Raw genomic sequence first — 19,580 nt, 5'->3', positions numbered from 1 at the left:
TTTAGATAGCACTACACTGCAGCCAGTTAAGTGGCTTAGAAAGATACACAGACCCTGATAAAAGATATACCACTGAATGTACAGATGGGAAGGGTGAATATGGATCCTTCAAGTATAAAATGACCCCATAGGCTTCCAACTCTATAGGCACATATGAGATGAGCTTTAATGAATCAGTATTTTCCTGCTGAGGAAGGAGAATGTTGGAGAACAACACCAAGTCCTGGGCTACTGGCTCACAGCCTCTAGACCATCAAATCCGCCAGGCCAAATTCTGGGATTCTCTTTTTGGATTTGAGGAGCCCTGAAGGGGCTTAGTGTGAGAAAAAACTGGATCTTTTGACTACTGGCTCTGAGAATTTAGCACTAAATTTCACAGCAGATTTAAGGGAGAAAGGACGAGGGGAAGAGCTCAAACCAGAAAGGAACATTTATTTCTTTTCCTTTTTAGCTTTTGATGTTCAAAAATCTCATCACCTCTTCCAGTTGTTAGGGAGATGACACAAGACTTATGCCTTGGTGATATGGACTGTAATTAAAACACACAATGACATGTTGTCTCCTTCCTTCCATCTCTTAAAAATGGCTAACCAATAAGAAGTATAAAGCATTACACAGAAATTTAAAGGCTTTTTTCCTCTCAGCTTTTTAAGATACAGAATATGATCATGGGAATGAAAATACTGTATATTATAAGACTGATTTAAATCTAGAGATGCAAGCAATGTATCTTTCATGAGTATGCTGAGGCATTACTCTTCCTGCCTATAAAGTTAATGGAACAGCCTTTGTTTTTTATAGTTCATTTGTAAGTGGAACAGTGATACCTGAACGGACATATTGAAAGAAGCAAAATATTTTGGGTTGATTTCTAATCATCATTAGTACTGTCTATGCACAGAGCTTTAAACAGACTGTACTTTGGTGGCTAATGTCCATAAATAATGTCACTCGTGGTTCATTGGTGGAATTTATCTGATATAAAATGACTAAATTGAAAATGTGTAGGTTGAGCTCTTGATGAGTTCTGGCAGAGCACTAAGCAGGCAATCATGAGCTTATTAATGAGAAGAGAATGATAGAAATTGAAATATTAAAGAAGTGGGAAGTAATAGATTAAAAGTTAATTTTAATAACATAACTTGCACCAAATAAGAAAATGATTGATGGAAGGAGCTCCTTTTCTATGCTTCTTTCAAGAGTGCCATTAGATGGAACTGTGTGGCTGTAAAAGGGGTAAAACACTCAAGACCACCTCTTTCAACTTATATTAGCTGTCACTCATACCTTTGTTGCTAATGTAGTTGGGAACTGGCAAACCTACGTGGCAAAGCTCTTCACAGCCTAAGTTTTCTGCAATCTTTAAGTCAAAAAGAAAAGCCAAGATACTTGCTGATGAATTCCTCAGTGTGGTCTTGGACATGGCTTCATGATTTTTTCTAGTGAAGGTTTGTGGCTGAAATGATGAAGGACGTGGAGGAAATTCAGCAGAGCTGCAGAAAACCATTTCTCTCTTTAGAGGAGCCAAAGTTTCCCAGAGAGGGCAGAAAGCTGTGAACTATGTAAGGCAAGAGCTGGAAGAGTCTGGCCCAACTCCTTAGAATTTTATCCTATTGTTATCAATGTCTTTCTCTGCTATTGAAAGGCTTTAGAAGCAATAACTGGAAAAGCTCTCAAGTGTAATGGTAAAAGATAGAAAAGTTTTATGAACAATAAAGATAATTCCTTGGTAGGTTTAAAAGTTATATATGTTGACTCCGTGTCATATTGAAGACACACAATTGTAAAAAGCAACAAACTGACTAGCACCAAGTGAAATGCAACGTTTTTGAAAGTCTAATTTGCAAAATTCATTCAAAATGTAGTGTTTACAATATCCACTGCAATTGGAATATATAATGCCATTTATCAAAAGGCAGATTTCAAAATGCTGCACATTTAATACTTTTTCCAGTATTGGGATGTTGGAGATTGAAGAAAAGCTTTAATAAAATTCCTTCACTGTAAACATCAGTCATAATCCTACAAAAGCATGCCTTTTATTAGCACTAAAAAGACTTTTCCACTGAACACATTCATGTCCTGGGGCTTCTACAGGAAAAACCAGCAATAAATTTAGAATCTCCAGTAAGCAGATTATTGTAGAAATACAGAATATTTTTCAGAGCATTGGACGTAATTTGTAAACATTAAATATCAATTTCTGACTCACTGGATTACTCAACAGATTTAAGATAGGGATAAACAGCAAAAATACAAACACCTATTCAATATCATAAATTTGTTTTGAGGAATTCTATGGTTAAGATTTTTAGCATATAGAAAATACAAAGAGCATGAACTGGGAAATAGATCCTCAAGCTACTGGGCTGCAGTAAACCCAGAAAGACTGCAGATTTCAGGTCCTGTGAGGTTTAATGCAGTCACAGAGAAAGTCAACCAACAGCTGCAGGCAAAACTACATTCATGTGTCCTAGAAGGTCAATGGTTACATATGTTACTGCTGACAGGTATGTGGGGAGCCTGTAGAACTGTCCTCTAAGGAGCCCACATCTTAATGTACCTGTTTGATTTCTAATAATAGGATAATAATGATGTGTTAAGATTGTTTGAAACAGCAGAAAGCATTGAAAATCCAAGAATTACAAAGCTACTCCATATGTGAAGCCTAAGGTCTTCTTACAAGACAAGGCTCACAGGCAGTGAGTCCCACCCACCTTGATTCATTTGTTCATATTTACTTGGCAAATCTCTTGACATTTGCCAAGCAGATGACATTTACACCAATTACTGTTTTCATTTCTTGCTCACTTCAAAGTGAGCAAGAAGATCTTTCCAAGCGACAAAAAAGCCAATGTTCCTTATGTTCTAAACAGCTCAAAATCCAAGTCAAGAATAGACACATGCCATGGAGGCAGTGATTGGACTTTTAACTCAGCCATCTTCCAGATACCTCATGGAAAACAGGAGCCTTTGGATGCTACCTTGGCTTTGGATGCTAGCTCTTGACAAGTTGGGAAGAACTGTATCAAAAGGTTTATATATGACCAATTCTGGAGTCAATAAAATAACTCACTAGATAGTAAAACTTTTAAAAAAGAAACAATGTGTTACCCTTTTTGTCCTTTATCTTTCATATTTTTGTGTTTTCCTGCTGGCTTGTGTTCCCTATGAATCTGTTGCACAAACTTCTCATAGAATCATTAATCCTGGAAATGACCTTTCAGAGCATCAAGTCCAACTGTAATATTCACACATTCACTTTCACACATGCATTTTCCATCATTATACATTTAGGTTTCCTATTGGTTCGATCCCAAGAGCTCTGAACACTGTATTTTACACAAAGTTTATATGCAGTGCTTAGGCAGTTATGGCTTGTATTTATTTAAAACTCCCTCTTCCTCCTTCTTTTATCATGAGAATAAAAAATGTTTTGTTCAGAGAAAAGTAATTTTGCCTATTGTAAGTTTCTAGTGTGGGTGAAAGAAACGTAGAATGTTATGTACAAATCCTTGAAGCAGCCAATTGCATATATATCTACCCAATTCTGAACTACAGCAAAGCCAGAACTGTTCTCCAGAAAGCTCAGTTGAAAACCCACCTGAAATACCAATGTCCACATTGCAGATATTCTGCTGGGACTCACAGGACAACAACAGGTTTAAAGAAGGTGTGGATAGAACAGGCATTTAAAAGAGAGGATTAATTTAAGAAATACAGCTTAAAATCCTAAAAAGCAATGGCTCAGAGAGAATATAATAGCTAAAGATGTGTAAAGGGTTTAAATAGCAAGAAGACAAAGTAATAATTTTGGGTTTAATTTCTTTGCAGAAATGCCAAGCCCAATAAACTATGCTACAAAGAATAACTGAGGCAGTCAAGAGAAAAGTCTTTTTTATAAGAAAGAGTAGAAGCATTTGCTTAGTCTACTAAAAGTACAGAAGGTCATTATTTCCAAATAAATACTGAGGAACCATTTAGGAAAACTCCAGAAGTTTTAGCTGAATTTGAATAAATTTAGGCTAGATGCTAGCAGGTTTCTAACCAGAAGGGTTGAGATGCTAAGGATTCTGCTAAGTGGAGTAGGGGGGCAATAAACCTTATTTTCATTGAGACAGAACTTGGTGGGCTAATGAAAAAGTTTGTATGATACTACTGCAGAGTGACTGGATTTAATGATCCAAGAAGTCACTCTGGTCCATTTTGATATGCTGCTACAATTGTATAATTAGAAATATTAAAAGCAGGAATATTACAAAGTGATATTCAACCTATCAAAAATATTGTCTTAAATACATAAACAAAACTATTTATAAATATTAATGAATGTGCAGAAGATAATAAGTTATTTTCTTATTCTATTCAATATAATAACTTTCTGATGATAGCAGAGGTATTGAGGTGGTTTTCAGTGAGTGCTCTGATACTGGTCTAAAAGGAGCAAAGCAGCTGGAGGATGTCTCAATAACCTTTGTGTTTTCTTTTGTGTTTGCAGCATCCTCTCAGTAGGAGAGGAGCTGCAGAGTAAAAGACAATGACCTTAGCAGTAGGAAGTTCACCCCAGCAGCCAGGAGCATGGTGGCTGTGAATAAAACCCAGTAAATCCCCTGTTGATAGCAGGGACAAGTTCATCTATTGCTATTGCCAAAGCAGACAGATGAGGACTACATGCTCTAAAATCCATTATAATAGAGCCGTGCACTATCATATATATCAAAAATTACTCATGTCCAATAGGAGACATTCACCTTGCACTACTCTAATGAGCTCTAAAACTGATGAAGCATGACTAGCAATGAGTTACCAGTTCTGGGGAGAAAAGTGCAGAGTGGCTAATTGGCCTTGGGATGCAGAGAGCTTCACATCAAGGTACTGGTGACAATCCCCATGTCAGCTGTCACACAATTTCCATGGGAGTTATCTGTGCTCTGCCTGAGCAGCCTTTAGCATGTCTACATCTCCTGTGCAAGTTTCAAAAGGTATGAGGCAAAACAAGGGCAATGCTTTGGCCTTTCAGCACATTTTGCCTTGGGTCAGGAACTGTGTATGAATTCAGCTTTAAAGATAACTGCAGTACTTAGGCTCTCTGCTTGGAGCTGTTCCTTCTGCATGCTGGCTAATGTTCAGGTGTATTTTACCTCTGACTTTTGAAATACACTGAAGTCACCAGCCTATCTAGAGCTTGGGAAAGACAGAAAACAGCCTAAAAGTACAGTCTTGTCTCCTGAGGAGAAATACCACAGCCAGCTTCCTCCAGAAAATAATTAACCGGGGGATTCTTTTGTACAGAAACACCTGGCAGCAAGTAGGTCACTCTCATGACTCAGAACAGAACTCACTCATATCATTCTGAGTGATGAAAGCCAGCCTTTCCACAGACTCTCCCTATGGTCTCTTTAGTTAAAAACAATTTAACATAGGCAGTGTTGAAACTGAAAAATGGAGCACTCAGAGAATGAGAGCCACAGTTTACAAATTATCCTGCTCGGTAGAGTGATATCTGCTTTTAAAACCACTGAGTGCTGCTCCATTAGTTAAGCATCCTCGGACTGAATCCTGGGCTGTTAAAGATGGAGACTGTCTTGGAGGAAAAGCTATTAACCTTTGGGAGTTCATGCTTTGATCATAATTTTCATAATCAAGATTTTAAAAATAACTGTAATAGGGAATCAAGTACAGTGCCAGAGTCTTAGGCTGTTCTCTCTTACTAGTCAATGGCCCCCTCGAGCACTTGTAGATTGATGGCACATCATGCCATGTGCCCTCTGTCTTATTAAAAGGCAACTTCACCCACATAAGAAAAACAAACATCCCTGATTTCCATGTGTCTATTGATTGTCTGCTGCAAACCCCACAGCTTTTCCACTGGAGCAGAGGCATGCCTTCCTTGTCAGGCAGCGCAGAGATGAAATGTTTTTAAAAGCTTTCAGGTTTTCTCTAAAGATCTGCACACACCACTTGCACTTGACATTCTGTGATGTACTTGACTGTGACCTCAAAGGCCTCTCTCTCTTTAATTTTCCTGGATTCACATTTATTTTTCTGGACAAACAGCATGAGCTACAGTTAAACTGTGCAATGTACCATGAGTGATGAGATATTAGAAAGAATAAAAGCCTGTACACAATAATGCACTGCAGTTTACAAATTAAAAAAAAAAAAAAAAAAGTAATTTACTCCATCCTGTTCATGTTTTGAACATTCATTCAGAGAGGATTAAAATAATTCCCCAAGATTCTGTCAGAAGTACCCTGGGGAATAATAAGCCTAACAATGTTATGTTGTAAAGTTCCATTTGGGATATGCTTTTTTCCCTGAATCGTACTTAATACACAAATGAACAACAATTGTTTTCTGAATCAGCATGAACATGAACAAGAGAATGGATAAAAGCTACGGATATAGCAAGGTTAACTGGGGAACAACCTGATGTTAGGAGATCCAAAGATAATTAATTAGCTCCCAGGTCTGGTTCTGCTACAACACCTGGGATAGATTGCTCACATATTCAGGCTTTGATAAACATTACCACATAAATCACTCAGAATTAAACAGCCTGAGTTTAAAAGCAAGCCCTCCTGCACATTGGTCAGACCACTAAGAATGTGGGAGTCAGGTTTTCCACTTGAGAAGGTATTGTCCCCAGAGGAGGGCTTGGTGGTATGCCAGCCCTCCTTAGCACTTACCAGCACTGGTGGAGCATGAAAGCAAGCAAGAGAAAACACAGACACGTGTGGGTCTGAGGGGAGAGCAAATCAACAGGGTTAGGGTTTATAGGCCCTATATTGAGTGCATTTTAAAAAGTAACCTCAACATTGAGGAACAGTGCTACTTAAAATCATTGCTTATGTCCACAACTTTTCAGTAAATCCCTAAAAACGCACTTGCTGTCATCAAAGGTTTTTCTGTCTCGCTCCCAAGCAGTTCTTGAAGGCAGGTGGGTCACTGACATCCTTGCAATTATTCATTTCCTTCATTTGTGAATTCCCTCTTGGATACAATTTGAAGTCCATGAATAGCCCATAGAATAGCAGTGCTACAAAAACGCCCAGTTCCACATGTGGGGATGTTTTACTAGACTTGTTTTCAACAGGGTCCCTCCTGACCAGAAATGGTGTATCAACAGCAGGATTAAGTAAAGAAAGAGGGGGAGATTCCTCTACTCATTGTAAGTGTAATTGCCAACATTGCCACATTGGTCAGACCAAGATTTTGATGTGTAATTTAGAAGAACAGATGTTTGAGCTGGGAACTCGTCCAGATCTTTGAAAAATATTAATGAAGAACACAGTAGTGGCCTCTTTTGTCAACAGCAGTAGCCTCAAAAGTATTGAAGAAATACTAGGTAAATAGCTGGACTTCTCAGTCACAGCAGAGAAGTAGAGACGTTGCATGAGACCTGTGTGAGTGACATGGTCAATGCAATGATGAACTAATTGCCAGTTAAATGGACTGAACAAAGCTCTGAACCCTGAACATGTTCACATGCCCCTTTTTTTTTTTTTTCCCCACCAATCCTCTTTTCTCATTCAGTTCTTTTCAAAAAAGCCCACAAATGACATCTCCCCTTCCTGTCAGCTGCACTAACACATGGAACGAAGTTTTAACAGGATTGCAAATGTATGAGAAATCTTTGAGAAAAACCAACTACTGCATTTCATGCAAAACCAAACTAATAAAGACCCTTCTTCATAGATCATGTCCAAAATGAAAGGGGTTTTAATCCACACAAAAGATTTCATAAGGCTTTATCGTTAGTCCAAGGACTATTAAGCATGTAAGAAGGTACCTTTAAATTTATCTTTTACACGCTCTTTAATCACTGCTCAGTCTTTCCTTTTCTCTTAATGCCCTGTCCAATTTATACCGTAAACGCCTTAGAGGATGTGCTGACAAAATGTTATTATCAATCTGAAATACCTCTCAGAAATCTTCTCCCTTATCTGCAAGAGCCCAGACTGCTCCCCAGGTGACTGTTTTTGGGAAGGCAGAAGAAGTAAGGGGGAGGCTGTGCAGGAGGGGTCTGGCTGTCCCTGGACTTGGAGAAGGGCTCTTTGGCACCCCTGGGGTAACCCACAGCTAAACCTCCTGTGGACCCACTCTGCATGCCCTGCTAGCTGGGACAGGGGATCCCACATCCGCAGATCCAAAAGCATCAAAGCCGCTTTTCTGTTTGTGAAACAGCCATTTCACTGTTTGTGAAATACATGACAGCCACGTGCTGCCAGATCCAAGAGCCTTTTACTCTGAAGGCATGAGACTTGCTCTGCCTGACAGCCTCACAGGACGAGCTAGCCAGCTGGGAGCCAGGGGATGAATAAATGTAAAACAACAAGGTTCCATTTGACTCTGTTTTATACCCTGTCACTGCATCCCTGCCGTGGTTTCTAAAGTGTGCATTCCAGCACAAAGGAAATGAGACAGCAACAGCATCGCATTGTCACTGGTGGTTTCAAAGTTAGCAGTGCCTGGGAAAATGCTGTTGCCTTGTGCTGCAGCTCTTCAGCAGGAGGGTTAATCAGGTGATGCAAATCGGCGTGGCCCTGTCTGGAAGCCTCAGCAGCAACACAAGATGTTGTTCTCCTGATTACTTGGTGATCAGCCTCCGTGCTTTGTAAAGCCACCACAGCAAGTTGATAATGATGCATGAAATGGAGAATCCTGAGCTCACACCAAAGCACTGTGGATGCTCAAAGCAGTCACAATGGTGCTGTGATGTTTGATGGCTCTTCCTACACGTGCCCACATACACACACACACAACAGACACACACCCCCGTGTGTGTATGTTCAGGCTTTCACTGGCTTAAATAGGTGCAACTCCACCTCTTGTAATACTTTTACTCCTGATTAACACAGCCTTAAACAAAACTGGAGTCGGATGTACAGCAGTATTCAGGTCAGGCACAGAAAACCAATCAGGATGTTGTGAGACTGAAGATTAAAATCTTTGGTGTTGTCACACCACTGATTCAAACCAGCAGAAATTTTGGCCTAGTTTCTGCCCTCATTGACATGTCTGCCCTCTGAGGCAAGGGTAGCTGGATATTTTGAGAATACAGCCGCTTTGGGGACATATGTGCCATTATCACACAATAGCAGTCATTCTTTCAGCATTACAAAACTTGCTGGAAATTGTTTGGAGAATTTTCAAAGTCAGTTTTCAATACTTTTCTATTCATCTCCAGAGTCACAGTGCTACTCAAAGGTTAGCTGAAATAGCTGCAGGCAGTGGAGGAATCACAGAGAGATCACATGAAACACAGCCTGGTTTCTGAAAAAAAGAGGGATATTCAGCTCCTCCTCTATACTACTACTCTGTACCATTTTTAACCACTTTTGGGACATGAAATACCAGGAATAGCTCAGAAAGCATTTGGCTCAACATCTCTGTCAATGGATCATAAAGACTACTATATAATGCAAGCTCTTTAGATCCCTCCTAACTAGAAAATGTAAGGTACATCGTGCCAAAACTGTCATTAGAATGTAAGCACTGCACATAGCCATACTGCTGACATCCTTCCAGGGTGCATTCCGTACTGAAAACCAAAGATTAAACATACTGCCTCCTGCACATTACACCATTAACTTTGTATTCTAAATCAAAGGCAATCTGTTTTGTTTTTGTTTTTGTTTTGTTGATTTTGGTTTTTTACTGGATTATCTTCCTAGAGATACTCAAGACTAGATTCCTTACTGATTCTATTTGTTCTTCTTCCAAAATAGGACAACATTTGTCTGCTTTCTCTAAATCTTTTTATAAATTTCTTCATTTTGAATGTTCATAGCGTGTTTCAACCTGTGCTCAGCAGGATTTTCTTTGTTTATTCATATCTCTGTTCAGTGAAGTTTTGTGGCTTAATTTGAACACATTGGCCAAAGCTTTTAACATATTAGCTTTTGCATTTGCTCTTAATTCAGCTATTCAACAATCACATCTGGAGCTTTCTGTAATTATGTGACTCCCTGGGGAGATGCTTCACAAAGTTCCACCAATATTTTTCAGTTCTTTACCAAATTTAAGCAGATGTTTCATATACTAAAAAACCAAAACACTCTGTTAATCTTTTTTAATTGCTTCTAATTAAATTACTGGAACTACGGATGTCTCTGACACAATGTTTTCATTTCATATTACAGGCTTTCAGATTTTAAAATATGCATATTTACTGCTGTCTGGGAAGAGGAATCCACTTCTAGGGCTGGGAGAGCATTCTGCTCTCCACACAACATGGTGCACCATGTTCCAGTTCATCTTTTTGCAATAGCCCCAGTGATAAATAATAGGACTTCAGGGTTTGGTGGGGTTTTTTGGGAAAAAAATGCAAACTAAACTTTAACAGAATGCTTTCAAATTATGCTTTAAATGTTCATTTTTTGTTCATGTTACTTCTTCTCATTGTATTAGATGTCTATAAAGACACAAAACCCTTCAAGAAGATGAAGTTGCCTTACCTGTGCACCAGCTGCTTGTGGCTTACACAAATAGCAGTTTCATAGTCGTGAGTGACACAGACCTTATGTGGGCTGCACTTCACCTTCAAACATGGATCCTTGGATGGATCAAGGGCTATAAAAAACCAAACACATTAAAAAAGAGAGTGAGAAACACATATAAAGTTCCTCTTGGCTGAGAGATGACATCTGGTTAGAATGAACACTCCTATAATAAATTCCATATAAAAAGTATATTAAACTTTGTCATTTCACAGTATGTGACGTTATTTTCAGGTAGCATCAGGATTTGGTCTGGGATCATCCTATGTAACACCAAGAGGGAGTAAGATGGTCTGAACTCAGTGGGGGCAAGAAGATTCTGGTGCTTTAGGCACTGGAGCAGACACTGGAGCAGCTCCCGATCACTACAGAAATTCGACTCAGGCAGACACGATTTGTCCTGCCAGTGTGCAAGCCTGCCAGCTCCTGCCAAGTTTTATAGACTGATTTACTGGTTTCCTTAGATCTTAAATGAGTGGTGACTTAGTAATTTTTGAAATGGCAAAAGAGGAGCAATACAATGCTATGCTGGATAGCACTCCTATTAGAGCACTGATCCCACCTGGGAAAATTGCTTATAAATACTTTTCTGCAATCAAGTCCCATTCAAAAAGCTATTTATCTAAATTCATTCTCTTACAAAAGGATGCTTATAAAGATCAGCAATAAGATGTATCTGCCAGGATGAATTACAAATATTAAAAAAATTGTTATGTGAATACTCTAGAAGAAGGGAAGCCACAGCCACATGGAGAAATTGCAACTTTGTTTAAGAAACGATTTTTAGACACACAATTTTGGACATTATTTTGTCATGGATTAGACTTTCTGTTTTCCGTTAATGTGTCCTCAAATCCCATTTTAACTCTCTCCTCTATCCCCAAATAATGGGCCACTCCTGGAAATATGTTTCATTTTTGGGACTGTAATGCAGCACTTACTGCACATTATAGCAACCGAGTTTCCCACTTTCACTCAATGATCAGAGAAAGCTTTAAAGTTAAGTACAAGAAGTTTCAGTTTGTTGTGTACCAAATTTCTTTATATGACAGCAAATGTACTTCCAACAAGGAGAGGATGGTTCTTTGTTCCTCCAGTGCTGTGGTTGTTCTGTGCTGGGTTGCACAGCTTGTACCACATCAACACCCATCACACAACTGTGATGGGCAACTGAGCCTCACGAGTGCACCTGTATTTAGTGAAATGCCTTTGGTGCAAGACAGGAGGTAATTGTAAAAACAAAAGTGTTTAAAGCTTTTTCTTTTAAAGCCATTAAAAACTGACAGAAGAGGGGAAGTGAGCAGGGAAGGAGAAAAGACCATCTGTTTCCTGCACCACCAAGAACAAGGCATTGCCATTAGCAAAATATCTAGGCAGTGTCTGAGGGACCAGGGTCTGTCCCACTGAAAAACCAAAGGCTGAAAAGGCTCCTCAGGGATGTTTTGCTGTTGCATTTTGGTCTCTTTTCCAAGTCAGACTAACTGGCACATGAGAAGGACTAACCCATCCCCTGCTCTTTACTCTCACACAAAGCAGTGAGTGAGATATACATTCTTAATCCTCTTACTTCCCTCTCACTGGAGATTGAGCTAGAGACGGAGGCAGATATGTGACAGGGAGTGAAATAGCAAGCCACAATTTCCTTCCCTATGTGTCTACCTAGATATTCACAATCTGCAAAACAGAGTGAGATACCTCCCTTTTGCAAAGCCTTTAATGAGGAAGTGCCTCTTGGAGCATGAAGGGTCACCAGCGTATAAGTTCAGTGAGCTGAAGAAATTCAAAGGTCATATCCACACACAAAAAAATTAATGACTAGAAGTTTTGCTGGCTTGCAGCCTGCCTTGCTCTTTTACTGGAGCACATGCACATTGTCTGCTTGTGCTGGTGGCACATCCTTCATGTAAAATGCTGCATCCACAGAAATCATTGTGCAAACCAGCTAGCCAGGAGCCCAGGGCTAATGGCTGCCAACATGGCTGGGCTGCTTGAGGGAACTTCTCTGGCCTTGTGCTCACAGTTTTCTGTCAGCCAGAGCCTGTGGAAGTGGGTTTAGCCTTAAAAGACTATACTAATTTGGCGTGAATAAGAGAAGCAAGATTTAGGCCCACATGGTCTATGTAACGTCATCCAGAGTTTCCACACTTGGTATTTTTTCATAGTGAAATCTACTCCAACTGAAGAATTATACCCATACTGCAGGAATTTGTTAGGTCTTCTAAGGCAATAAAAAATGCACACCCTCCTGAAGTGTGTGTGTTCTGAAATAGCATCACACAATATATTATTGTTAAAATAAACACAATGTTCAAATAGCGTGCAATTATAAAACTGTCTAGAAAGAGAAAAATATTGTTGAGTGGTCATTATTTTGAAGCAAAGGAATTGAAAAGGATGTGGTTGGAAATCCTGGTCACTAATTCCTTTTAAATCAGGCCTCAACTTCTTTCTACCTCAGTATCTTACTTCTAAAATCTGAAAACAATATGGGCAATAATAATAAATAAAGCTTTTCCCATCATGTGTATTAGATTCATTATTTCATTCATGGTGAAAAAGATCATGAGGATCCTTAAATGGAACATACTATCAAAATATCATTTATTCTTTGTTACAAGCAGCCTTTACATACAGTGCAAAGTAGTAGAAGAAAGTTTATTAAATAAGAGCAAAATTGAGGGCTTTGTCAGAATACAGTAAAACCCCCCTGTGATGTTGTTATTATTTCTTGATGTTTTTTTTTCACTTCTGCAGAGTGCGTGTTTCATTGAATATAAAAGGTCAAAATAGGGAATTATATGTCTGCAAAGTTCCTCAACATGTTAAATAAGTTTCTAAGGTTGTTCTACTGCTAAGCAACACAAGCCTTAGGAGAGCTCATAATAAGAAACAATTTCTGAAATATGCAAATCAAAGATCATGCTTTGTTAATCAGATTTCTACATGACTAGGAGCAGATGCTCATCATCTGCAGCAGAAAAGACCCTTGGGAGTAAGATGAAACGTAACAACCGTATTTGCCATCACAGTTCATTTTTGTCCTAAAGCAATGAGTATGGAATCTTTGAAAATGAAGAGCCAAAAGTACAAATAAATAAATGAAAGTGAGAAGAAGAGTGAGAGAAAAAAAAATTGAAGTTTTTTACTCTAAAGATCTTATATTGTCAGCTTGAAAGGAAAGCTACAGCCATCCCTTTTCTGTATCCAAGAGTCTGTACATAATAACTCAGGTATATCTGCACAGGAATAACAAACATACCTAAAGCCTGGCTTTAAGATGTGAACAATTTCCACTTTAGGCTGAGACTGAAGGTGAAATTTCCACAGTTAATGAATCTGACCTGAGAGTGGCTGAGGACTGGTCCAAAATTTTTGGAGGGGATACATGTCCAGCCAGTATCTGAGTTAGTTTCACATGAACTTAAATCTGTGCTAAAATACACTTTGGTCACCTTGCCTAAATTTTTTATTCCAAGCTTCATAGTCTCCTGTCTTGAGCTTTTCCCAGGTTCAAATCTCTCCTCACTCAATGTCCAAGGGAAGTATCCATCCCAGCAGACGACTGGTTGAAACACAGGGATATATGGGTCTCCACTTTTCTCAGTATAATAATTTTTAGACATTTTTAATCATGGGAAAACCCAGAATTTCTGGCTTTTTATCTTGGCTCAAAAGTCTTACTCTTCCTCACATAACACCAAGATGGTTCTGCTGCTGCTATTTGTTTTCTGGCCAGCTGTCCTGGTGCCTTGAGCTCTGAAGTCTCTTCCTGCCTGGCAGGGCACAAGGGGAGAAATGTTAGATGGGCTAAAGTTTCTGTTTTCTTGGCCACAACATTTTTGTAAGAAAATGGTACTCAATGGATCAGCTCATTGCCCTGCAAAGAGGAAAGGCTTTCATAGGTACACAGTGATCCAACAGCTGTGCTAGTCCCATTTATATGAAACAGAGGTGCAGAATCAGAATTGGTGAGACAAAAGACTTACCTTCCTGGTTTTGGTCAAGCTTTTATTATGCATAGCAACCTAAGTTCCCACTTAAACCTATAAGTCTCCTGTGGTTATCTCAGAGATACCAGAATAAGAAGTAAACAATAAACACCAGGGATTGCATTAGCAGCCTCCTTTCCAATACCAAAGTGAACTGCAAACACCAGTTGCATTCTGAATCCCTTTCCCTCCCAGCTCCACAAAGCAGATCAGAGAACCTTTGCCTATGAGACTTTCCTCTCCCCTCCCTGTACCACTCTCCAGAGGCTGGGACTTTCCAATAGAACTAAATCAAGTGTGGAACTAACAACACCTAACAATAGCATTTAAGATACTTTCTATTACGTTTAATGTTTTAATTTATGGCCACTATAAAAGAAGAGTTATGACTTGGAGGGAACTCCTAAGTTCAGACAATGGCAGGACAGGGAGGAGTTGCTCTAAGACGTAGCTCTGTATGTTGCAGCTGGGGGTCATTGTGTTAATCATAACAGAGGACATTTATTTTTCACACATTTGACTTTAAAAGGGTGATAACAAATAAATACTTTCAATATCTTGCAGCAAGGAATATGTAATCCTGCAGAAACCGTACAACTAATTCACAGCAAGATTTATGAGCTTGATTCTGTTTTTATGACCATTCTTTTGGGGGAAGGGAATAATTTCAAACTCATAGATGTTTAGTGGAGCTGAACCAAACTACACAATCAAAAAGAAATTGCATTATGTAAATATTGGGTTTTTTGTTTTCAAAATTGCCTGACAATAAGTACTATGATCACTCAATGACAAAAATACTTCTGCACAATGAAATGTGAAGAGCAGTTGCTTTCATACAATCCCCTTGGAATTGTTCTCACAATTGTGCAAAGAACGTCTGTTGGGAAAGGTCTTGTGAACTGGAAAATGGGACCTGCTGTCTTTGGTGCAGAGACCTTAGTGCACATTTTAAGACAAAAGAGATTGATAAGAAAACAAAGCCTCTGGATTAACTGATGCATTACATGATAGCTATGCATGGCAATATTATGTATGACTTGATTCCAGCCATACTCCACAAGCAAGGAGCAGAAGGCAAGCACAGCTCCTGGCTGTACCCACCAGCAGCCAGGGCAGGGAAGGGGAAAGCCACCAAGAACAGGGACCCTGGGGAAGGCTGATCCCTGGCCTGGTCTGCTCCCTGCTCAGCAGGAAGCTGAAATGGCAGCTCCTGTCAAACTTCAGACCTAAAAGGCCACATTGCAAACCAGCATCTTGTCTCCACCCACAGCCAAAGTGGAAGTTTGATCAAAGCAACCAAGTAGTGACTTGGAGGGATTTTACTCTATACCTCCATGAAAACCACACAGCAAACATGGAACAAGTCATGCAGCCAGTTTTAATGTGTGTAAAGAAAAATCTTTACACACTTTCCCTTGATTTTGCCTAGGAAAGGGGCAGGTTTTCAACACATGATGCCTTAAAACAGTCCTGGTTTTATGGTTTCAGTGATTCCAAGGAAACCTGGAAAAAGGAAACATTTCAAGGACTTTCCCCCCACCCCAGAAGGAGAGCTTCTGCTCAGCTTTAAAGTAGATGATGAATTTGTCCTTTTTTCCCTTGAGGTGAACATGGCCATAAATATTGACTTGGTGAGCACCCAGGTGAAGGTTGCTGTGCTTATCCATGGAAACACAGTGGTTTTCAGTGCTCCAGAGGTGAACTCCAGCCAACCCATGAAGTTAGACTGTCAGTGGAGCTTAAACCAAGTGCTATGGGACTACCCCATCACCCTTGTGTGAACAAGACACCCAAGTGATACTGAGATTGACTTCCAGGCTTTTGTAGCCATTGAGAAGGTTTCTGCCTATACACTTTTCCAAGAGTTTTTTATTTTACAGGTTGATAAGTGGCCACAATGACTTTAGGACTATGTTTATTGGAGTTGAGTGTAACTCTCTCAGAGTTAGTATGGCTTATAATTATGTTTAATTAAAATGTTATTTAATAATAGATTAGAAGTTACCCCAATGTTTTTTATTCTGCTTCTGTAAATCTTGGCATTAATCATTCTGCTCCACTAGGGAGGAAATTGGTGTTAGCCCTCCCCCAAGTCTAGAGGAAAACATGTCTTCGATTAACAAGCTCAGATATTTAAGTCTCTCTCTTGCATGCTCTTTCTGAATAATTTCTCAGAGCAATTTACATACAGAAATAAATTCAGCTGAAAATTAATTATCATAGGCTTGAATGTTTTAAACATGTGTGTGACTTATTTTCAGTAAATGGAATTTCTCAGGGGAGTTAAGCAGTAACATCTCAAACTGTCAGCATTTATTCCATCACTGCAGAGTATTTTTGTACAGTTTTGTTTTGGAGCACCCAAAGATCTGAGTGGCTGAAGGTGCTGGTGTAGTGAAAGGAAACATCTATTTTAATTTTTACAGGCAGTTTCAAAAATAATTTCTTACAACTGACATATAATTGCTTTTGACATTGCTGAGGGCCATCCACGCCAAAAGATGCCTTAAAGGGCTCTACAGATTTCTTTTCCAAAGCAAAGGGTAAGAATTGGAGTATTTAAAATAAATAAATATACAGAACTCTGATGCAGTGAAAAAAATGAAGAAGTAAAAACAAAGGTAGTACTGTAAGTTAGGAAATATGCTTCCACTGGTGGATGAGATAATCAGTCACAACCTTCAATGGAGGTTCCAGCAACGATTATACATGTAAAAGAGCAAATCTGATCTCCTAAAGAGTCATAGAAGGTCCTGCTTTGATTTCTGACAATGAATTGTTACGATTTATTTCTCAGTGTTGAAAATGTACCTCAAATACTTCCCCACACTGCAAAAAAGAAGCTATCAAATACAGCTATGTACTCACTTTGTTTTGCAGCTACCACCAGGTGCCCTGCTCACAAACAACTCTTCTCTGTCAAGGTGAAGGTTCAACCAAGATTCAAGTAGAGAGCCCTGGCAGGGGTTCAGTGAAGTGTGACCTGACATCCACACCATTGTGCTTCTCTGCATGCCAAGCACTTCCACGGGGTGAGGCTTTGTGTTTGTGCAGGTCATACCCAAAGGTACGTTTCTGCACATCCCGCTAAGCTGAAGGCAAAACAGACCTAAAAACCCCACAGATTGAAGGACATTGGTTGGTGTTCCACTCAATTAGTAATCCCAGGAAGTAGAGAGGGTACAAAAATAACCCCATTCTCCAGGACTTGTAGAGCAGTGGCATACGTTTGATGACAGCAGCTCTACAGGTTCTGTCTTAAAGTCCCCAAACCCCCTGGGGTGACCCAGCCTCCTGGGCTCAGTGGAACATGAGGAAACGAAGAAACCTCTGCTCCTGCCTTGCAGGGAGGACACAGCTCTGCAGTGACTGTCTGAGCACATCCCCCAGCTAAAATCAGAGCTGTTTCCTTCAGCTCTCTGCTCACTGTTCAAAGGAACCCCAGCAGCTCTTCCTTCTGCTTTAACAGGAGCAGCTCTTGCTGTAGGAGAGCAAATCTGGCAGTGATGGCACCTGCTGCCCCGCGGGCCCTGCGAGCCCAGCTGTGCCTCCCCTGGAACCAAACACACTCCCTCACACTCCCAAGCTTAATTTTCTAGTGAATGCATGTGAAGAAAGAGAGAGCAAAGCATTTGGATCTCCATGCTGGTGGAGCTGGCTAGCTGATAACATCTGGTGAAATCACTGTAAGTCAGGTTGCACTTCTGTAAGAAGTTCAGGCTGTGTTTTCCATGTCTGTGATTGACATTGGCTTCTGTGACACCAGGTGTTCCCTTAAATCTCCAGGTCCTGGTACCAGAACAGAACTTGACTTTTCTCTGCAAAAGCCTGTAGTATTTTATTCTTCTTGCTACTGGAGAAATACTGAACATACAAACTAAGAAGATTTAAAAAATTCAAAATGATACAAAAGACTCAAAATCATTATTAAAAAACCCCACAACAACAAAACCTATATTTAAGTGAGAAAACTATAAACTATATAACTGAGATTTCTGAATGCTTGGGCTTCAAAACCCTTTTGTAATTTTGAAATGACAAATATAATATTTCCAGCAAATTGACCTAGACTATCTCAGCTTTCTGTTACACTGGAGTGAATTGTAATTTATTTAGTGGGATTTCATTTAATGCAAATTACTTTACTCCAAGGCCAATGAAAACAAAACAGGTTATACCTTCTTCAGAAAATGGTATTTTAAATTATTCATGCATAATTAAAGATACACCTTTCCCATTTCAGATTAATACAAACATACATTTTTATTTGCTTGGAGGGAAGTTGCATCTTATGTCATTAAACAATTCTGTAATACTTCTGAGGCTGTTGTAATTTATACTTTAACTGGAGCAATAATATTATCTGAAAAAATTCACTGCAATTTAATACAGCTGGCTAGCTTGTGAGAAATGGAACCTTTTTTCCTGCTCTGATTAAGAACTATAATGAAGTGCAATACTGTGAACCAGGAGTGGAAAGAAATAAAACTGAAACAGAACTCCTCTCTATTTTTCACAGAGAAAAATCTCTTACCAATTAAATTTTATCATTCTTCATTAGGTATTTTATATTAAATCTCGTTTGAAAATAGTAACAAATCTTTTAATGCCTATATGTTAGGGGTAATGCAGAAGCACAAGTGCATCACTGTTGCCACTGGTTCCAGCAGGAAATGAGGACCAAGCTGCTGTGTTTATGAACCAGTATTTCAGGATGCACAATTGCAATTATTCTCTAACCCAGCACTGCAGAGAGCTGGGCAAGCAATAGAAAGTCGGGATATGAAATTTCTGAAAGGCTGATATGTTTGCTCTATTTGTCAGCAGACTAAATGTCAATGTTGTTACAGTTCCAGCAACTGCCAGCCAGGCACCCTGCCTATCTCTACATACAGTATTTAAATGTTAAACTAGATAAGACATTCACCCCTAGAAATGAGAAAATCTCTACTTTTTTCCATTAAGCTCCTTTGCTTATTTGCTATGATAAACGAAATAGAATTTGGCCCAAATCATTAACAACTATAAACTATAGCAACTTATTTTATGCTTAATTACTAAGGTACAATGTGGATGACATTCTTTG

The 19,580-nt window shown here is 39.3% G+C and overlaps 1 protein-coding gene across 2 annotated transcripts in view; it reads right to left on the bottom strand.

The window, feature by feature from the left end:
* Positions 1-19,580, bottom strand: part of SPOCK1 (SPARC (osteonectin), cwcv and kazal like domains proteoglycan 1) — a 269,899-nt gene that overhangs the window by 106,292 nt on the left and 144,027 nt on the right. For both annotated transcript variants that reach the window (XM_051631488.1, XM_051631487.1), the window contains exon 4: positions 10,461-10,575. In XM_051631488.1, coding sequence (XP_051487448.1) covers positions 10,461-10,575 — 115 coding nt within the window. The remainder of the gene's footprint in view (positions 1-10,460; positions 10,576-19,580) is intronic.

Source organism: Apus apus, chromosome 13 (assembly GCF_020740795.1).
Source record: "Apus apus isolate bApuApu2 chromosome 13, bApuApu2.pri.cur, whole genome shotgun sequence".
Lineage (NCBI taxonomy): Eukaryota > Metazoa > Chordata > Aves > Apodiformes > Apodidae > Apus > Apus apus.
This window is presented reverse-complemented; position numbering and strand designations above follow the sequence as displayed.